Here is a 19,515-nt window from a genome sequence, read left to right as displayed (position 1 = left end):
AAGAATCAGAAATTTAAAACCATAGTGCAAGCAGGGATTTCAAAACTAAACACCAGAGAGTTTTGTGCACAGCCCAGGTCTGAATCAAAAACAGCAAGGAATTTCTTCTAGACTCTTTTATTTTTTTGTGGCAGTAGTCATATTGATGTGCCCTGAACATAGTGTTGAAGTGTCTCTCCTTCTAGTTGGCAGAAAAAACAGCTAGAAACAGAAAGAAACAAACAACTTTCAAATCGCATCAAAGTGATTTTCCTCCCCAGAATATGCTGTTATTTTTTTGTTTTAAAAAATAGAGCATATATATTACTTTAAAAAAGAATTATCTGTACTTGTTTTTTTTTCTACAAAACATTTTTTTTTTTTTATTCCTGCAGTTAACTTTTTATCAAACGCTGTGGCATGCACATTGCACATGCAATTTTTGAGGTAAATGCTTCTCTATTTTTTTTTTTCTGACAAAAACTTGCTTATTTTTAGTTTATTCTTTTTACAGTGCGACTCCCACATGGGCATTGTATTTTTAATTGTCACTTGTTTTGCCAAACTGAAGTTGTTAGTAATGATTAATCATTATGAAAGACAATGAGAAATCCTTTCCAGACTAACGCGTGTCCTTTCTTTCACAGCCACACACACATCAAGAAGTTGAGAGAACATCCTGCATGCAAATGAGGAAAACTGAAAATAATTCACATGGTGAATTTTGTCAAACACATCATCATGGACCTGATCACATAAATATACACACACCATTCACAAACATAGACACATCATTTCCTTGACGCTTCTTGCAACTCAAAACAGGGTTGTATTGCATATATAGATACTCTCATTATAAAAACGTAAGCCTTGTGAAGTTAAATGCCTGCTGCGGATAAAAGAAAACTGCAAACTGACACATTGCAGCTGTATAAATGTGTAAAAGTGGGATGTGTGGTCTAAATAACAGTGAATAAGGCACTGATTAATCTCAGTAATGCATTCCTAAGAATGTAGTTCTCAAAGAAACAATGACAACAAAATCTAATAATGCGCAACTAGCAAGGGGAGACATGAAACTCGGATCCTGTATCTAGTGTTTACATCCTCAAGGACAATATACTCACCAGTTGTGGACACACTTAAACATACAGTCTCAAAGGAGAGCCACAAACTTACCAGTTTCATCAGTAATGCTACATACAGGACACTCAAGTGGGATTGTGTGTGATAATATGTTATTAAATGCTACACACATTGTCTAATTTGCACATGCTGCAAATTTGGACTCGTTCGGCAGCAGTCTGTGTATGCAGAGTCATTCCACAGACTGAGATGACGATGGTAATATGGGCCGAAAAGACACAAAGATCAGTGGGACACAAGAGACAAGTTTTGGCAGAAAAAGGCCCGGTCATTGTTTCACCCATGCAATTTGATTGGCTGTGTTACATGTTCCTGTGCAGTTTGATTGGCTGTGTTACATTTCCTGAACACAGAACCGTGCACCATCGGTGACAGACACATAGTACTACTCTCAGTGTACAGGTCATTGACATAAACATGGAACAGAAAAAGGTGAGACTGACAGAGCCAGAGCCACTGGCTGCAGAACAATGTGGATCATAGCGCCATCTGCTGATCTAGTAGAGGTAGTGGAGCTCAGTAACCTTCTCACCATTTGCTTACACATTAAAATGTCTCAGGGGACTTTTTAGGTTAGTTTAAAGCAGTGGTTCTCAACCTTTCTGACATCAAGCTGCTTGTTTTGTAACCTTTTAAAGATTTTTAATGATTTATTCTGTGTTTTTTTTTCTTTTATTATTTTAATATATTATTAATAATTCATTTAATAATCGTCATCTTTGTTTTTTTTGTTTTGCCCTAGTTGAGAACCACTGGTTTAAAAGTTAAAAACAATCATTCTAAATAGATAATTGTAAAAAAAGAAAAAAAAGCATCCTTTAAGAAAGATTATTACTGAAAGCGGGAGAATGGAAAAAAAAAATATATATATGCCAATTTTATGCCAAACTAATTAATCCTTGTTTACTTAGCTAATATCTAAATGCTCTTTAAAGATGAACATAACACGTTTATATCAATATAACTAGTCAGCTCTTCCTCTGCTTTCTTTTTTTCCTTTTAATTTTTCTTCCCTTCTTGATAAAAAGTGTTCACAGTTACAGAGACTCGAGATCAGATGCATGCTGCGTCCTGTCATTAACGCTCATGATATGGCTGAGAAACTGTTTCCATGGAAACATCTGAAGTCGTCAAGCTACCGAGCACGTCGGCTGAAGGTCAGATGGGTTTCTGTCATGGCCCATAACGGATCACTATCATAGAGCTCCACACACCATCTACACAAAACTCACATGAAAACAAGTATGGCAATACAAAGAGCAGCTGAATCAAATACAAAAACAGGTAGAAAATGAAATTAAAAGCATCATCATCATCATTATCATCTTCATCACCATCATCATCAATTATTATCATTTATGTAATCATCTTTATACACACATCATTATTATTAGCATGAAATCATATGTAAAGATGGAGAGGTTCTCTCTCTCTCTTTTCTTCCCCTTCATCCCTGTGTCTCTGCTTTTCCCCTGGAAGACTGGAAGAGCACGTTTACGGCGGTGTAAGGGAAAAGAATCACATGTGTCCTTTGCCTGTTATATGTTTATTTTATGTGCTACTATATCTGCATTTTTGTGCAAGTGAGCAAATCATCTATACACTGATAGAGGAATGTAAATAAAACGGTTAAAAAATGTCAGACTTAAAAATAATTGTGCTATCCATTTATTTTTGATTCGCAATCATTACTGAATGTGGTATTTGGCACCAAATCTGGAATAAAACATTGCGAACATCTCTCTGATCACCCATTTACTTATATTAGCAATGGCTTCTTCTCCCCTTTCCTCCTTCAGGAGAGAGGGATCTCAGAGAGTCGTGAGAGAGAGGGAGGGAGGGAGCTGATGGGAGAGAGAGAGAGAACGTCACGGACATGACAAAAGAGCCAAGCATTTGATCCCTCTTTTTTATCCAACATTTCTTTATGTATTTTTTAAACTTGTTTTTTTAATTCCTTTTTTTTTTCAATCATGCAGAATTTCCAAGGAATTTATTTTCTGGGAGTTCAAACAAAGCTGGGCAGTGCAACAGAAGATTCAAACTCCAATGTCTCCAATGAGAAGCAGAAGACCAAGTCGTAGAAGAGGAAAGAGTGAGGAGCGTTTCATTTTCTCTCTCCTATTATTATTTTTTTTTTGTGATCCTTCTTTCTTGCGCTTAGGGGTCTGAAGTGCAGGGTGGGCTTTACTATTTTAGTTCAGGTGAGTTCACCTCCGCCCATCTCCAACTCCCACCCACAACTTATCCGCACAGACAAATGCCTCCCCCTCACTGGGATAATTAACAACAGTAAACACAGATGATAAAACTCATCGATATTTCCCAGCATCTGGACTGATTTTTGCAATAAATGAATCTCCAGTCAAGTTCTGTGAAATAAGAGTTCCTAGTGTCTCATTTCTGGAGGGACTGTGTGAAATGTCCAGGGAAAAAAAGTTCAGACATTCCTCCTCCTTATCAAAACAATTTTTGTATTCTTCAGAAAAAGGCTAAGAAGAGGATTTCATATTCAGAAGTCTTAATATTCAATGTCAGCGGTCTGTTGCTTTCAGGGAAACACTCGGCAGCAGAGGAATCGAAAAGAAAGGAGAAATAGAAAGAAACAAATCATGCGATTTCCCCTGTGGACATTCAGCACACTGCCTAGTGTCTCCCCGGACAGATCGGCCAATCCAGTGAGAGTATTGTTTCACCGTGAGCCTGCGTTCCGCATGGCGGCAGTCCGTTCCAGAGAGCGTGGAAGGACTCACCCCTCCCCGTCCCAGAGGCTAGCACCAGTCATCCTCATCAGTCTCACTGTAGGGTTCATGGAGGCCCTTCCTGGGCCCTCTGGGATGAGGAGGCTTATGAGTTCCCTGGTGGGGAGGGGGCGATGATGAACGGTAGCCGTTTGGCATGCGCCGTGGATGTGGCTGGCCCTGAGAGGGGGTGCTGTGGCGGGAAGTCCTGGGGGAATGTGGGTGAGGGTTGCCCTGCACAGGGCTTTGTTCATAGGACGGAGGCTTGTGGTGATTGAACTCGTAGTCTTGGTCATTGTAGAAACCGTCGCCCTCCACGCTCTCCGCAGGGCCGGGGCCCCAGTGCGCGTGACGGGTGGAGTGAGGAGAGCCGTGCTTGGGGGGAGATGGATGGTGGTGAGGGGGAAGCGGGGGTTCAGGGCCGGGCGGGCTGAACCGATGGGAAGTCGGAGCGGGGAGACGGTTTTGTTGGCCCGGAGGGGGAGTGCCGCCAATGGGCTTACGGACCACAGGAGAGTAGGTGACGTGGGGTCGGGGCGTAGCGGGGGTTTGGGGTAGCTGACGCCGGCCACGGCGGGGCGTGCTGGTCCCAGAGGTGGAGGGGACTGGACTGCCGCTTACTGAACTACTGCCCTACATGAAAATGGAACAAGGCAAATAAAACAGAACCACAAAATTAACCACACAACAAGAAGAAAGACAGCAGGAGATGACACGTACACCGCAGTCAGAGAGGAAAGAGCGCAGTCATGAGAGAGATACAGAGAGAGATACAAGAGTGAGAGACATTGCAAAGCAGTAAGAGCAAAGCAACCGACACAGACAGCCATAAAATAACCAACCAAATGTAAAGCAACATATCACAGGGAAAAGAGAGGACACAAGAAAGAAAAAAAACAACAAAAAGAATTGAATTCTGTTGTAACTGTGAAAATAACTTTGTTTTGGTCTTGACAAAATTAGTATGGGTATTGTCAATACAAATGAAACTGAAATAGAATTAATTTAGACTGGTCACATTATTTTTGGTCCTGACTAGCACAATATTGTTGGAAATAATATTGTCACAATATAAATAAACAGCATAAATGACCTAAAACTTTGATCCTTTTAGTTAAACATCCTGTTTTAATACAAGAAACAGATGGGTTCTCTGCAAAAATCCTTTCACTTTATCAGTATTTTCATTTGGTTTTCAGTAAAAATACCAAACATCCTTAAAACAAGATTTACTTGAGAAGCAACAAAAGCTTTAAAAAGGTTTACTTGAGAAGCAACAAATAAATCATACTAACCTCTAACTTCTGAAAGGTAATGTAAATGCAATCTACAGAATCTACAGAAAATAACTTTTTTTTTGTCTTCTCTAACTAATGTTTATTCTTAAAACAAAATAAAAGACAATTTGCTAATGAGTTAAGAACAATATACCTATGATTAATATTTTAAATAATTTGACTAAGTAAATGTTACTTTTTTTAATGGAAGTTTGGATAATTTTACTGGACAATAGCGAAGGCAAAATTACTTTTAAAGAATTTTTTTTTTTTTCAGTGCTGCAGAAATGTTCAGCTGTAATGTTTCTCATATGTTCATTATGAATGAATCTCCCACCTGTCTGTGAGTCAGGCACTCTCTGCCCTCACTCGGTGAGCGGGACCAGCGGTGGTCTCTCTCTCTAGACTGTCTGTGGCCATAGTCCCCTCGTTCTCTCTCATGTCCGTAGTGCTCCTTATCTAGAGAACCGTTGTGGTGATGGTGATGATGGTGGTGCTTGCGGTCTTTGGCCCGGCCCCGGTCCCTCTCCTTGGATGGCAGGTCTCCTGACTGTGTGGTGGTGCTGAGGTCAGTGCCAAGACCTGCTAGGCCACAGCCTGAGAGAGAAAAAAGGGCATTACTATTAGTTCTCCTACTCAAAATGCCATCAATACCATTATTTTACATGTTTTTGTCTCTGACCTGTGTCAGCATCAGTGTAGCGGCTCAGGGAGCGCTCAGACGCACGGTGACTGCGGTCTCGGTGGCGATGCCCATGTCTGTGACCCTCTTCTGGGATAACCCTGTCCATGGAGTAGTCCTCACCCCGTATTGAACGGCCTTGACGCCCATGCCCCAAAGATGAAGCTGAACGCTTCATTGAACTGTTATCAGTGATAGTTTGCTGAGAGAGCCAGCACAGGAGAGACAGAGAGAAAGAGGTAGGGAGAGAAAAGAAAAGGGAGCAAAGGAAGAGAGAGGATTCTGTTTATTGGAAATTAATGGGTCTAGAAGATTTGAGAAGGGAACTTCATTTCCGTAGCATTTCTTAATGGCAGGCAGATGGTCGTGTGAATGTATGGCCCTGTTTGCTCCTGGTATTAACATCTGTCTTGGGGGATCCCATCACAAGCAGACAGCTGAGGCCACTCGTGAGCCTATTTGAGGGAAAGGTCTCTGATTTTGTGACTATATTCACATCACTTACAATACTGTTCAAATGTTTAACTTATATATCATTTATATAATCCAATATATATATATATATATATATATTTATATTTCTCTAAAACAAGTCTTATTTTTAGATACTTTTCCTTCACAATAAATTTTATCTTGTTTTAATGATGTTTAGATAATCAACTGGAAAACAAGACAAGAACTCTGCTTACGTTTGTATTATAGTGCTGACAATCTGTGATCATTTTGGCCCAATCACATGTTAATACCAGGTGTAAATGGGGTCTATGGTGACTTAAAATTTGAGTGTTAATTCTGTAGGTCTGGGAGTTGGTGTGGTTTGATTGTGTATGACCTGATGGACACACTCAGCCGATACCAGCGAACAACTAAAGAAATTCACCATGCAGAATCCGCATAGAAGAGAAATACACATAAAATATGTAAAAAAAAAAAAAACAGAGAGAGAAACTGAAAGATAGTTGCAAAACGTCATGCCTTTCATGCACCACCAGGACTGAATCTATACAAACTAAAACATACTCATCCGTGAATACACATCCTCGTACAACATTTGAGAGAAGCACATTCCTTCAGCAGACCTCTCTCTTCATCACTCACAGTCATGCACACCACAGAGAGAGAAGAGAGAGGTCTGTCCAGGCTTCAGAGAGGACATGTGGGGCAGCACCAGATATATGGTCCAGGAAGAGGGACGTGCAGAGTGGGGTGCTTTGCAGTGGCACAAACCCTGGACTCTTGGCTCTCATCGGACCTTGTGCGATCTGAATAATCTCATTAGAACCTGTCCTTCTCATAAAAGTTTGAATTTTTCACTATCAAACACTATCAACACTGACACCTTGAGGCATGGATGCAGAATTGCATACAATCAAGGGTTTTCAGTTACTGACTCATCTGTAGAAAACAAGGACAACTTGGAAGATGTAAGATTTCGGATTCATTAGCCACTATGTAAATAACTATAAGAAGAAGAGAATGTGCAGTAAATGGTAATCTATTTGTGCTACAAAACACTGTGTTTTTAACATAAACAGTTTTGTGGAATGTTACTTTTAAATGTTACATTTTATAGAAGGTAACAATATGTATTATTTTCTCACCCACTTCCATTACAGTAGCATTATGTATGTTTTTTTTATTATTATTATTTACAATGATTTGTTTTTATTTTTATTTATTTATTTGCTGTTGACTGGTAGTTGTTTCATCATCATTTTTGCATTCAGTATATACCAGTATACTCAATAACTCATTCAAACTTTTATTAAAATAAAAATATAAATAATATATGACCCGTGCTGGCAAAATGAGTCGGAATGCGCACCGGCTAATTTTGAGCTACAGGCAAAAAACAAAACAAAACAAAAAAATAAATAAAATGGTGAAAAAAGTCGATTTTGAGGTTTTCACAAAAATGAGTTCATAAAGCCCTCGTCTAGCGATCCCAGTGCTCCAAACAATAATTTTAGATGTTTAATTACCTTTATTTGTATGTTTTCTGTGAGGAGTAGCTACCTTTTCTCCACTCGTTTCTCACGCTGATTGTCATCATAAAAGCGCATAAAGGCGGTTCCGACTATACATATACACAATTACAGTATTTAAAGTGTCCCTATTATGGGTTATGAAAGGTTCATTTTTGAGCAGTGCTGCTTTGTGTACAGCGTTACTGGGAAAAAATAAATAAAAATGTACTGCTCCAAAAGCGGCACCTAGTGGCAAAGAATGAATTAGCATTTTCATTCAGACAAAATTGAAAAGACCAACAAGTGGGCGGCAATACGCTGTTTCATGTTGATGTCAACATGAAACTTTTGGGATTCGTTTTAAAAACTCTTTCTTTTGAGAGACAATAACTTTATACATGGTGCACTTTCAGATATATAAAAAAAAACTGCAGTATGTCATCATTGACTTAGAGCTGTGTTACATGAAAGGCAATTTTCAAAAATCCATAACAGGGTCACTTTAAGTATTCACGCATACATAATCTGTTATGTCTTAAGTGAACATTCAGGGAACTGTTGGGAAAAAAAACATCTGATGTGTAACATTATATTAGATCCGTGCATTACAGTGGGTCTTAATATACGCCGCCTCAATAATGTAAATCTAACAATAAAAGAATCACTCGGTGCTCTTGATTGAACTGCTTTTGTAGTTCTTATAATCTATTTATTTGTAATGAACACACTAAAGGGATTTTTTTTACATTTGATTATTTTGTTTTTCTTGAATGCTTTTGTTTAGATGTAAAATGAAAAAGGTAATGCACTTTTTTTTCTTATATTTGTTCTGTTTTTTTTGCATCTGTTCTTATTTATAATAACAAAGATAAAATAAAAAATAGCTGTATTGTGACTATTAATATAGTAATTATTATTATAAAAAAGAAGTGGAGGAAAAGATGCAACATTGCAGGTTATTTTGCTTTGGAACCTTCAGTAAAGTTTAACTCGATTTTTCTCAAAATATAGTTATATTGTTGATACAGGTGTAACAGATATAACTAATTTTTGAAAAATTGCTCATTGTCCCTCTTTCCCCACTTCGACCCACTGAACACCAAAAGATCTCTGCATTTCTCTGCTCAAAAACACAGTCACACATACACGTACACAGCACAGATAATTGCACTCATTTCTTTTGACTACAAACACATAGCATGCAAATGAACAGAAAACATACAATTAGTGTTGCAAAGAACACAGATAGGAGATATACATTACGAGGAGGCAGACAAAGAGTTGTGTGTCATTTGATCTGCACACAGATCTGTCAGAAAATATGTCTGTACTGTATAGATTATATAATGCCCCAGTATAGTAAGTTGACAATGAATAGCTTCAATACTTCTCACAACTGATTAAATTATTTTTCTTTGTCATTATTAAAATGTTCACAGAAGTTCCTCAGTACACTGTTTTAGTAAAAATGTATCTATATAAATATTTAATTTTATTTCAAATAAAGCAATAAACAGAAATAGTAAATTATCCTTCCTTAATTGTTTTCATTTGGTTAAAACATTATTTTATGCTAATTTGTACGGTTATTGGTACAAATAGTTGAAATAATGTTTATTCTGAATGAAAAAAAAAGAAAAATAAAAGAATATAGCCAAAAGGACAAAAAAAATCCCATATTGCAATATTAAAAAAAATTCCAGTATTATTTTCCTGAGATATTTAAGCACAAATTAGGTGATTTCCAGAGAATGGTCCAGAGAGAGAAAGACACATGCCAGAGTCAAACAGAGAGTGATAATGGAAAGAAAGTAACAATAAATGAGGGAGGTTGCACATACAGTGAGATTATCTCCCCGGTGCCGTCCTTTCCTCCGTGGCTGCTGAACAGCCATTTCCATACAAACACAAGACACGCCACAAATATGTCCATACAAATACACACATAGAAAGCACATAGGGCCGCATTTACACAAGACAAAGCACATTTACAGTGGTTGTATGTAGGTATGGATGAGAAGGTGGGATTGTAATAGGGAAAAGTTGGAGATGGGGTTTCGTGCAGGAGTAAACGAGGATGAGGAGGAAAAAAAAGAAAGTAAAAGAGGGGCGGAAATAAAGACAGAAAGATATAAATAAAGAGAGAGAAGAGAGACACAGAGAACCTGGTTAGACACAGAAGTAGTGGAGACAGAAAAAAGACACTTACCACAGCAGCACACACATTGAGGACCAGAGGCAGTGTTAGAGACACGTCACAGTACACCACACAGAATGATATGGTGAGGAACAGTACAGTGATCACGACACACAGTGGCCATACTACTACAGGTATACTACTACAACACTGCGCACACTTACAGTACGTATAGCACGAGACCACAACAAACAAAACTCTCTTGTACTTGTTTTCTAAAATATATGTAAATCACTCTCACACTAGTACATGTTGAGGGTTGCGCAAGTACAACACACACACTACCGTTCAAATGTTTGGGGTCGGCAAGATTTTTTATATTTTTAAAAGTCTCTAATGCTGACCAAAACAGTAAAATTAGTAACATTGTGAAATATTATTCTAATTTTTAAATTATTGTTTTCTGTTCTATTATATTTCAAAATGTAATTTATGCCTGTGATATAAAGCTGAATTTTCAGCAGTCATTACGCTGGTCTTCAGTGTCACATGATTCTTCAGAAATCATTCTGATATGCTGATTGGTGCACACCTATTAATAATTGTCATTATTAATTATTAGTTCTTTTTATTAGCAATGTTGAAAACTGTTTTTGCTGCTAAAAGTTTTTTTTTCAGAATTCCTTGATGAATCAAAAGTTTAAAAGAACAGCATTTATTTGACAGAAATGTTTTGTGACAAATGCTGTCACTTTTGATCAGTTTACTGCATCCTTGTTAAATAAAACAATTATGAAACCTTACATAAAAAATGAACTGACCTCAAACCTTTAAACAGTATTGTACTTACATAAACTTGGGAGACATTAACGCACACAAACACATGGTCACACAAATCCACATCTCAGTACCAACTCCCAAGTCATTGCTTGCTTCAGCCTCAAATTTCACTGAGCTTTATTACCCTGAATAAAACGCAATTCAAACTTGGCCAAAGCTTAATAACAACAAAAATAGAAAGGAAGCACATAAAGTAATACCGGGCTGTAAATAATTACTTAAAATAACTTATGTTTTATAGTAAAGACAATGCAAGAACACTGAGTAACTTCTTTACTGAGGAAGGAAGTCAGAGTTAGCCAAACCCAAAATGAAAATAAGAATTTAAAGAAAAATAAAGGTATAGGGAAGGAGAGAAGGAAAGACATATTCACAGAAAATTCAAGGAGACAGCATGGAAAGAGAATTTATTCAGAAAAAAAGAAAGCAAACCCAACCCTGCTTTTCTAATCTGTCAGCTCCTCAGCTCCCATAGCATCATGGGATAGCAAATTGTGCACTTGTTATGATTTCAGAATCTCAGCAGATGCAATATGCCATCTGGGTATTGCATTTTATAAATACAGAGCATCCAGATGTCCTGTTTGTGTGACATACTGCTTTTTGTATAATGTGTAGCAGCGAAGTGTGTATATTAGGGTCTGTATGAATGAGGAGGAGGCAGCTACTCAAAGGCCAGTGGTGAGAAACATGAAAAAAAAAAAAAAAAAAAAATTATACCCTGTTCTAGACTTGCATTAAATATGCATTATAAATAAGGAGGGTGCATGTTGCAAAATGCTAGATATCATCTATCTAGACAATTATAATAAGATTGTGTTTGAATGCAAAAAAATGTATTCTTCAATACATCACATATATTCAAACACGTTCTGATAAACACAGATACTTAAAATGCATATTTATGACAGGTATGCAGATGAAACTAGCTTTGTTTCTTGTGGAGTGCCTCAAGGATCTGTTCTGGGCCCAACATTTTTTTTTGTGCAACATTAATAGGCATATCCTAAATAAACTAACATTATTCTTCAGAATTTTTCACTGTTACAAACATTAATATACTACACAGGGCCGTCGCTAGGAATTCTGGGCACTGTGCACTGAATTTGCTATGGTACTCCCTCAAAATCACAATCTGTGGGTGGGGTGCTCGCAATCGCAGAATCACATTTAGTATATTCGCGCTTGAACAATCACGTTCAGTATGTGTATGTCATCCCTGTGACTCAGTTCCACTATTACCCCATGTCTACATGACCCAAAGTATGTAAACATCTGAACATGTGTCCCTAATGAAAATGTAATTCATGCTGCTATACCATCTTACATATCAATCCATTGCATATGCTATAATGGGTTCTCTTTGCTTTATCTGGTCAATGGGCACATTTGTTTAATGCAAAGGCAGGAGTGGAAAGTGGAATGTTTGGAGGGACAAGGAAGGAGGGACTGATACGAAAAGGGGGTAGAAGAAAAGGAAGGGGGAAAACACAAAGGAATGACAAGATGAGGCGCTCACTTGGTTGTCTGCTGGGAGTCGAGGCATGGAAACAGCCCTGCCATGGCCTTCCATCGGCAGATAGTGCTCAGTGTCCGAGTACCCGTCCCGCCCCATCTCTCTCATCTCTACTGTCTGCAGAAACAGAGGGAGACCATGCATGACTGCCCAGGGACAGCAGGCAAGAGCAAATGCCAGGGGCCTGAGAGACAGGCCTAAGCACAGTGGATGGAAGGAGGACATCTCCATCTTCATCTCTCCCTTCACCCTGTGCGGAGATGCAAGAGTAGCAGGACAGTCCTGCCCCAGCCTCTGTTCTATATGTAACTGCTGTTGGGTTTGCAAAAAGTAGGATCTGATGCTGTTAGCTGGATAAATACATGCAGGGCTTCAATTACAGGATCACTGAGAGAAGATCAGGAGATGATGTTATTAGAAACTACTCTCTCTCTCTTAGATAACAAACAGGATATACTGTAAACCAGCTTTAAATACACAGACACACATTAGGCTGGGCGATTTTTCTGATTTTGTGTTGTGCAAAGATGCGACACGGGCAGTGGAATAGGAAAAAAAATGAGAGATGAGAGTTGAGTTGAAGTTCTTTTAACTTGAGCACCGCATTTTTAGAATGCCGTTTCATGCATTGAGACTCTGCAAGAGATGCGAGTGCAACAGTCAAATGCGTCTATGTTTACATAGAAAAAAGCTGAAAAGCAGCGCAATCAAATGAAAACCTGTAGAGAACTACTACTGTATGTCTGAAATTTCATGTTTGCATCATAGTGACAGGCTGAAAGCTGCTGTTCATTGTTTGACAGAACATTTATAGTTAATAGTCATTTTGAATTTTAATTATCTTGACTTTTGATTTTTTTTAAAGCATTTTCCTTGTATTATTTCTGAACATATAATATGTATAAGACAAGTTTGTAGAAGATGTAGTTGTAGTACATGCACCTTTTTTTGCAAAGATATTTAACATTAACAAGTGATTGGTTTAACATTTACATCATGTTGACAACTTCATGTGTGGTGCACTTAAAATTGAAATTTCTTTAACTAGAGGGTTAATAAAGAAAGTTACTTGGATCATGTTGTTGTTACATTTTCAAGTTGACTAGCTAAAAATCGAGAATCACTCAAACTTTTTTTGTTTGTTTTTTTTTGCCATATCGCACAGCCAATTTGTTCACCCTCTTCTAAACAGTATGACTTTCATTCTTCCATAGAACTCAAAAGGAGGACTTTGCACAAAAAGGACCAACCAGCAAATTCTTGAATTACAATAAATGGGGACTGAAGCTTTCAAGCTCCAAAAAAAGATGGAAGAATCACAGGAAAGATCTGTGCAGTATAATTCAAAATGATCTGATGCCATATGATAAAAACGGTAAAAAAAAGAGACCAAAATATAAGCCGTTATTCACTAATTTCTTTTCACAAAAGCTGGTGAATGCTGTGACATGATCACTGAGTCAATGAGTAAATCTGACTCGGATTCAAACAGACTGGTTTTGTAAACTGGACCAAATGACTCATTCATTCATAAGATCTGACTCCAATAAATGATGCAAACATGAATTAGACTTTGCTACTTCTCTTATGAACATAGATGTTAAGATTTTTCAAGTAAATAGTGACTTAAACCTCAGCAACTTAACTACCATATTTCTTATTTCTTCTTCTTCTTCTTTTTCTTCTTCAAAAAAATACTAATTAAAAATAAATAAATAAATATAGGGCACAAATTTTAATGGACAATGTTTTTTTTTTGTTTTGTCATTTTGGAGATTAACAACCCCCCCAGTCCTTATTTTTTTTTATTTTGTTGTGATGGGTGTTGTTGGTATTCACTATGCTTCATAGAAAGAAAAAGAAAGTCATATGAGCTTTGACTGATATGTGGGTGATTAACTGATGTTTTTTTTAATTTTTCAGTATTCATTTTTTTGGGTGAACTATGCCTATAAGCTCTTGCAATAAAAAAAAAGCATTGAGCAATATTATCTTACTGTTTCTCACTTTTATCTGCTCAGTAAAGCTTGACTTTTTCTAATCAATTTTAGAACTGTGTTTTGCAGCTTTTCTTTTGTTACCTACTTCTTATGAATCACTTATTTTTTCTTTCTTATTGATGAGCTTTGGATAAAAGCGACTGCTGTTCCTGACATGAATTTAATGAATAGTTGAGCTGGGTAGGAGTGTCTCACTTCCTGACAGTATAATGGCACGCAAGACTGAGGAAGGAGGTTTCGACACCCTTCCCAGACAGTCGAATATGGATGCATATATTCAATGACATGAGCTTCACCGTACAAAGCAGACAGTAATAAAAGAATATAAACAGTAACAAAAGGACACACAGACTGAAGGAAAATATAAGAAAGAAAATAAGAGAGTGTGGAAGATAGTCCACCGAATTCAGTTTTTACTCAACAACAGAGATGGGACTTTTTTTGCTGTCTGCCAATGAGATGCACATGGATGAGGGATAGACAGACCAGCCATTCAGAGTTATGAAAACAAACCGCTCCAATGGACACCCTCCACAAAAGACTGTGAATATCTGATTTACTGTCTTATAAAGGCAGATAAAACATTATTGATCCACTGAGACGTCCAATGGCTTGACACTACATGGACGTTCTGAACCCTAACAAATATTATCATGTTGTGAGGAAGTTATATGCTGCTGGAGAATTCATAATTTTTTTTCGCATTTATTGTTGTACTATCATACTAATTTGGTAATGTTTGAGGTTAAGAGTACAGTGATGCACTACCCTAAAGTAATTTTCATAAATTTAAGCATTTATATAGGTACCTTCACTGAAAATTGCAAATGTGATTATAAATTAGGCTCTGCGTACCTGAGATTGTCTGCAGTTATCTGCCATGTCGTCTGGGTTTTGGCCTTCAGGACTCCAGCTTCCTGCTTTCTGAGACATCTCTTGGGCTCGTGCCGTCACCCATGATTGGCTCTCTGGGATCCTGTCATCAACAGGCCTGACAACACACCCATTTTATTCAGATTACAAACTATCCATGCTCTGTGAAGGGCTTAAGGCTCTGGTTTGTCACTCACTGTGGTTTAGATTATCTTTCTCGTTAGATGTCTACTAGAGCCAATGACAGGGAAAATAGTGCACAGGGGCCTGCATGATCTTCAGTAACATTTGTTGTTTTTGTTGTATTGGTCATGAATTATAAAAAAAGATTAGAATAAAAAGTGAACTTTGATCAATCAATCAATCAATCATAGTTTTTGTCTTTTAGGAATTATATATATAAATTCCTAAAAGTAGAGAATAAAAGTTTAAAATTAGAGAATAAAAAGTGTCTTGCATTAATTTTACAGTTCTTTTTTTGTTTGTTTTAGAATATTATATATATATATATATATAAAATACATTTAATATTTTAATTTTAATCTTTTTTAATTCAATATTTCATCATCATATTTATAAATTTTAGTACATTTTACTTTGACTAAAATCAATACTGGTCATTCTTAACCATGATTGGGTTATTTAAAACACTCATATCTAATTATTGTCATGAGGTATGCATTAATCTCAGCTTTGCTACCCTTGTCAAAATAATATAAAAAATCCCCTTGTTAACATTTACATTACCAGTTTCATTAACAATGAAAATTATACTATAAACTTTAACATTGGGATAGAGACTAGGTAGGAAATGGAGAGGGTGCTACTCACAGATGATTTGCAGGGTGCTGTTGTGTCTCAGGAAGGCCAGTAAGTCCCTGTCCCACATCCTGGCTTGGAGACGGCGGCTCCAGACGCTGAAACATTAATGGCGTTCGATTCTGTGTAAGATACAACATGGCCTACAGCTGGTATCAGGCAAGCTGATGGGAAAATGGGGTTGGGGAAATATATGGGATGCAGAGCATCCCATGTGCGAATGGGGAGGAAATCCAGCAGTGGTCAGTCAGGAGGCATTCAAGGAGCATTATGGGTAAATGGGTATCCTTTAAGTTGTTTTGCCTGAAATGTGGCGATGGTAACATGCTGAGAATTCATTTACTTTTATTATCCCAGTAAATGAAGAGTTTCTGTAACCAACTGGCTGCTAAAGAGTGGTGATAAATCTTGGTATCATTCAGTAGACAGTAGACTGGGCTGTTTGTTAGCTATGAGCTCATCTGTATGCTATAGTGTATACCTAAACATAGACAACATTCACTTTTAGCAGATCTTTCAAAAGTTTAGGGTCAGTAAGATTTTATAGAAAAGTAATATAATTTTTTATATTTAATTTATACTTTTATTCAGCAAAGACACATTGATTTAATCAAAAGTGACAGTGAAGACATTTATAATGTTATGAAAGATTTATTTTTCAAATAAATGGTGTTCTTTTGAACTTTCTATTCATCAAAAATCCTGAAAAAAAAACAAAAACAAAATCATGGTTTCCACAAAAATACTAATCCATTTTCAACATCGATAATAATAATAAATGTTTCTTGATGACCAAATCAGCATATTAGGATGATTTCTGAAGCATTATGTGACATTGAAGATGCTGAAAATGCAGCCTTGTCACCACAGGAATAAATAGCTTTTTAAATGTATTAAAATAGAAAACAGTTATTTAACATTGTAAAAATATTTCACAATATTACATTTAGTTTTACTTTATTTTTAGTCAAATACAAGCAGTCTTGGCAATCATAAGAGGCCTCTTTCAAAAACATTTGAAAAAAATCATACTGACTCTAAACATTTAAAATGTAGGGTCTGCCTTTTCTCAAAAATATTGACGTCTCATCCTGTACTACATAGATTTTTTTTGTCCAGTCAAATGTTTTATAAAATGAGAATGTTCTTCCCCCAGATACCATCACCAAAATGAGTAGAAAGTCACATATCATAGCTGTGAACTCCAGAGCTTGTAAAACTTGTTTCTCTTTAGAAACATTTTTTGTGTGTGTATTCAACCCATAAAGCAGACAATTGGTACCACTAGCCAAAAATGACACCTTGATATTTAAAAAAAATGAAAGAAAAAAAGAGAAAAAAATCAACCTGTCTAGTGAGAAACACAAAATGCATGTAATATGTAAAGGCAGGTTTCATATTAAAATCTGATGAGAGGAATTAATAGTTGAAAAAAGAATGAGAGCCGATAAAAGAAAAGGAATCATCTGTGAACAACATGCACAGATCGAGTTTGTACTTAATAATATCTAATGCATGAGTCAGGACACTGGATGAGAAAAAGCTTAGCATGTTAAATGTTATCTGCCAAAACTGCTACATCCACTTGAAACATCACGATTACCACTAAGATTGTACAGGCCAGCTCCATGTCTACAAAACTGTGTTTGACTTTCATGTGGATGTATAGTTGTGGATCACACAAGAACAACACAGTATAAAATGTAGATAAAGCCCATGTTGCATTACACTCTACTATTTATATTAATATTCATCATCAATGAAAATACATGTAAAAACCATCGTCATATAAACCACTGAGGAAACTGAAGTGTATTTTGTGTTTGACTGCTAAAATAATAAATAACTGAAACAATGATTTTGTATACTCTTTCTGCAACCCAAACCATAGTAACTGCTAATAATCAATAGTTATTGACCCACTGGGATTCAATTACAGCAGGACACACACTGTTCTGTTATTCAGCTGGAAGACATACTTAAAACAACCCATCAGACATACTGAAATATTAAACCACCCACTCCAAGTGACTTCATAAAATGAGGAACCAAGTCAGTCAGTCAATAAATTTGGCAATGAATTATTAATCTAGAGGTTTATGTGGAAGAGAGTAATCATGCAATGCAATACTTTACAGATTGTAAAAACCTTTTAAGGGGCAGCAACTTACATGACTTCCCAGGTTTACTTATTTCCTTTCACTTCTTGGAAGGATGCCACAAATGTCATCGATGTGATTTAAAAGTCACAAATGTGATTTAATTCCTTGGATAATGATTGTAGGTCCAATTTTCTAAGAAAGATGAGTTGTGAGATGAGATGTGGCCTTCCTTTATCAAATACATTCAGCTTTTATAGTTGTTTTTACAACAACTACACACTGTGCAGAAGCTGAGTGCAGGAGGAGGCCTGATTTTTCAATCCTGACAGAGCTTAAAGGTGATGTGTGTAATTTTATCAATGTAAAAACATTATCCTTGTCCAAGCTAAAAGTAAAATGAATTTGTGATTTTGTCCATCTACAATTGATTGGATTGTTGTTGTTTGCTAATTGCTGTGATCTGATATGATTGACAGGTTGCTGGAGTGTAGGGGTTTTTGCACCACCCTCACGCCAATGCACACATCATCAGAGAAGACACATCATTGGAGTGAAGAGGTTTATATGGTTTAATATAAAGATACAAGGGCACATAAACTGAGTTTGGTGTGGGATTGCCTGTTTGTATGCCCAGTAGCATTTGGCAAAGTTTGAAGCAGTCATTGTGTTTACAGTTCCATTTGGTGAAACTAGTGGTGCAGAAATTACACTAAATACGTTTAGGTACTACCGCCAGAATGAGGGTTAATGGCTCACTCTCCACAGGTGCTTACAACTACCTGTGGTGTTAGGCAGGGCTGTGTTCTGGCCCCAGCACTTTTCTGCAGAGCCATGGATTGGATCCTCGAGCGAATAGCATCACAGAATGGCGTTAAGTTGCCAGAACATGATTTCATGGACCTAGACTACACAGATGATGTCGCGTTGCTAGACAAATCTGCATCAAAATTGGTAAACTCTCTTGAGCATTTTGAGCGAGAGGCTTCCCATCTGGGCCTACACGTATCATGGCAAAAAAAAAAAATAAAAAATAAAAAATTAACAGAGCCTGGCCGGTGGATCCAATATCAGGAACATTACTGTTATGGGTCAGAAGGTGGAAAATGTCACACAGTTCACATATCTGGGGAGTGTATAAAACTCAAATGGAAGGTGCACGGCCGATATCGCACGCCGAATTGGTCTGGCTGCTTCAGCAATGAGGTCTTTTCAGAAACTTTGGCATCAACAGAGGACTCAGCTTAGCATAAAACGACATGTGGCCTGGCTAGCAAGTCGTATTCCTGCCTATGGTGCCTTAGCCTGTGCCATTGCCTGACGCTCTGAAAAACATGCTCCCATTGGCAGGAGCAGCCCACCTGGTCGCCCTCGGCGAACTTGGGTTCAACAGATCAGGGATGGCTCCATCTCCTACCTCCTCCATGAATGGAACCTTG

General features: G+C 37.3%; 1 protein-coding gene and 1 long non-coding RNA gene across 25 annotated transcripts in view; one reads left to right on the top strand and one right to left on the bottom strand.

The window, feature by feature from the left end:
* The first annotated feature begins 273 nt into the window (after positions 1–273).
* On the top strand, positions 274–1,375 carry LOC122137355. The gene is made up of 2 exons (XR_006154789.1): positions 274–426; positions 627–1,375. It is a non-coding gene; the product is annotated as an uncharacterized LOC122137355 (long non-coding RNA).
* Positions 1,376–1,939: 564 nt separating this feature from the next.
* LOC109060317 (voltage-dependent P/Q-type calcium channel subunit alpha-1A-like) overlaps positions 1,940–19,515 on the bottom strand; it is a 79,477-nt gene continuing 61,901 nt past the window's right edge. For 9 of the 24 annotated variants that reach the window (XM_042723283.1, XM_042723308.1, XM_042723239.1 and 6 more), the window contains 6 exons: positions 15,990–16,099; positions 15,141–15,276; positions 12,289–12,402; positions 5,826–6,027; positions 5,481–5,740; positions 1,942–4,499 (listed from right to left, as the gene is read on the bottom strand). In XM_042723283.1, coding sequence (XP_042579217.1) covers positions 3,897–4,499; positions 5,481–5,740; positions 5,826–6,027; positions 12,289–12,402; positions 15,141–15,276; positions 15,990–16,099 — 1,425 coding nt within the window. In that variant the 3' untranslated portion in view covers positions 1,942–3,896. Of the gene's footprint in view, positions 4,500–5,480; positions 5,741–5,825; positions 6,028–9,510; positions 9,676–12,288; positions 12,403–15,140; positions 15,277–15,989; positions 16,100–19,515 lie in introns of those variants that run through there. The other 15 variants (XM_042723314.1, XM_042723396.1, XM_042723374.1 and 12 more) reach the window with 10 other exon arrangements.

The sequence above is a fragment of the Cyprinus carpio genome, chromosome A3 (genome assembly GCF_018340385.1).
Source record: "Cyprinus carpio isolate SPL01 chromosome A3, ASM1834038v1, whole genome shotgun sequence".
NCBI classification, from domain to species: domain Eukaryota; kingdom Metazoa; phylum Chordata; class Actinopteri; order Cypriniformes; family Cyprinidae; genus Cyprinus; species Cyprinus carpio.
The sequence above is the reverse complement of the archived record's forward strand: the minus strand, read 5'-3'. Positions and strand labels throughout refer to the sequence as shown.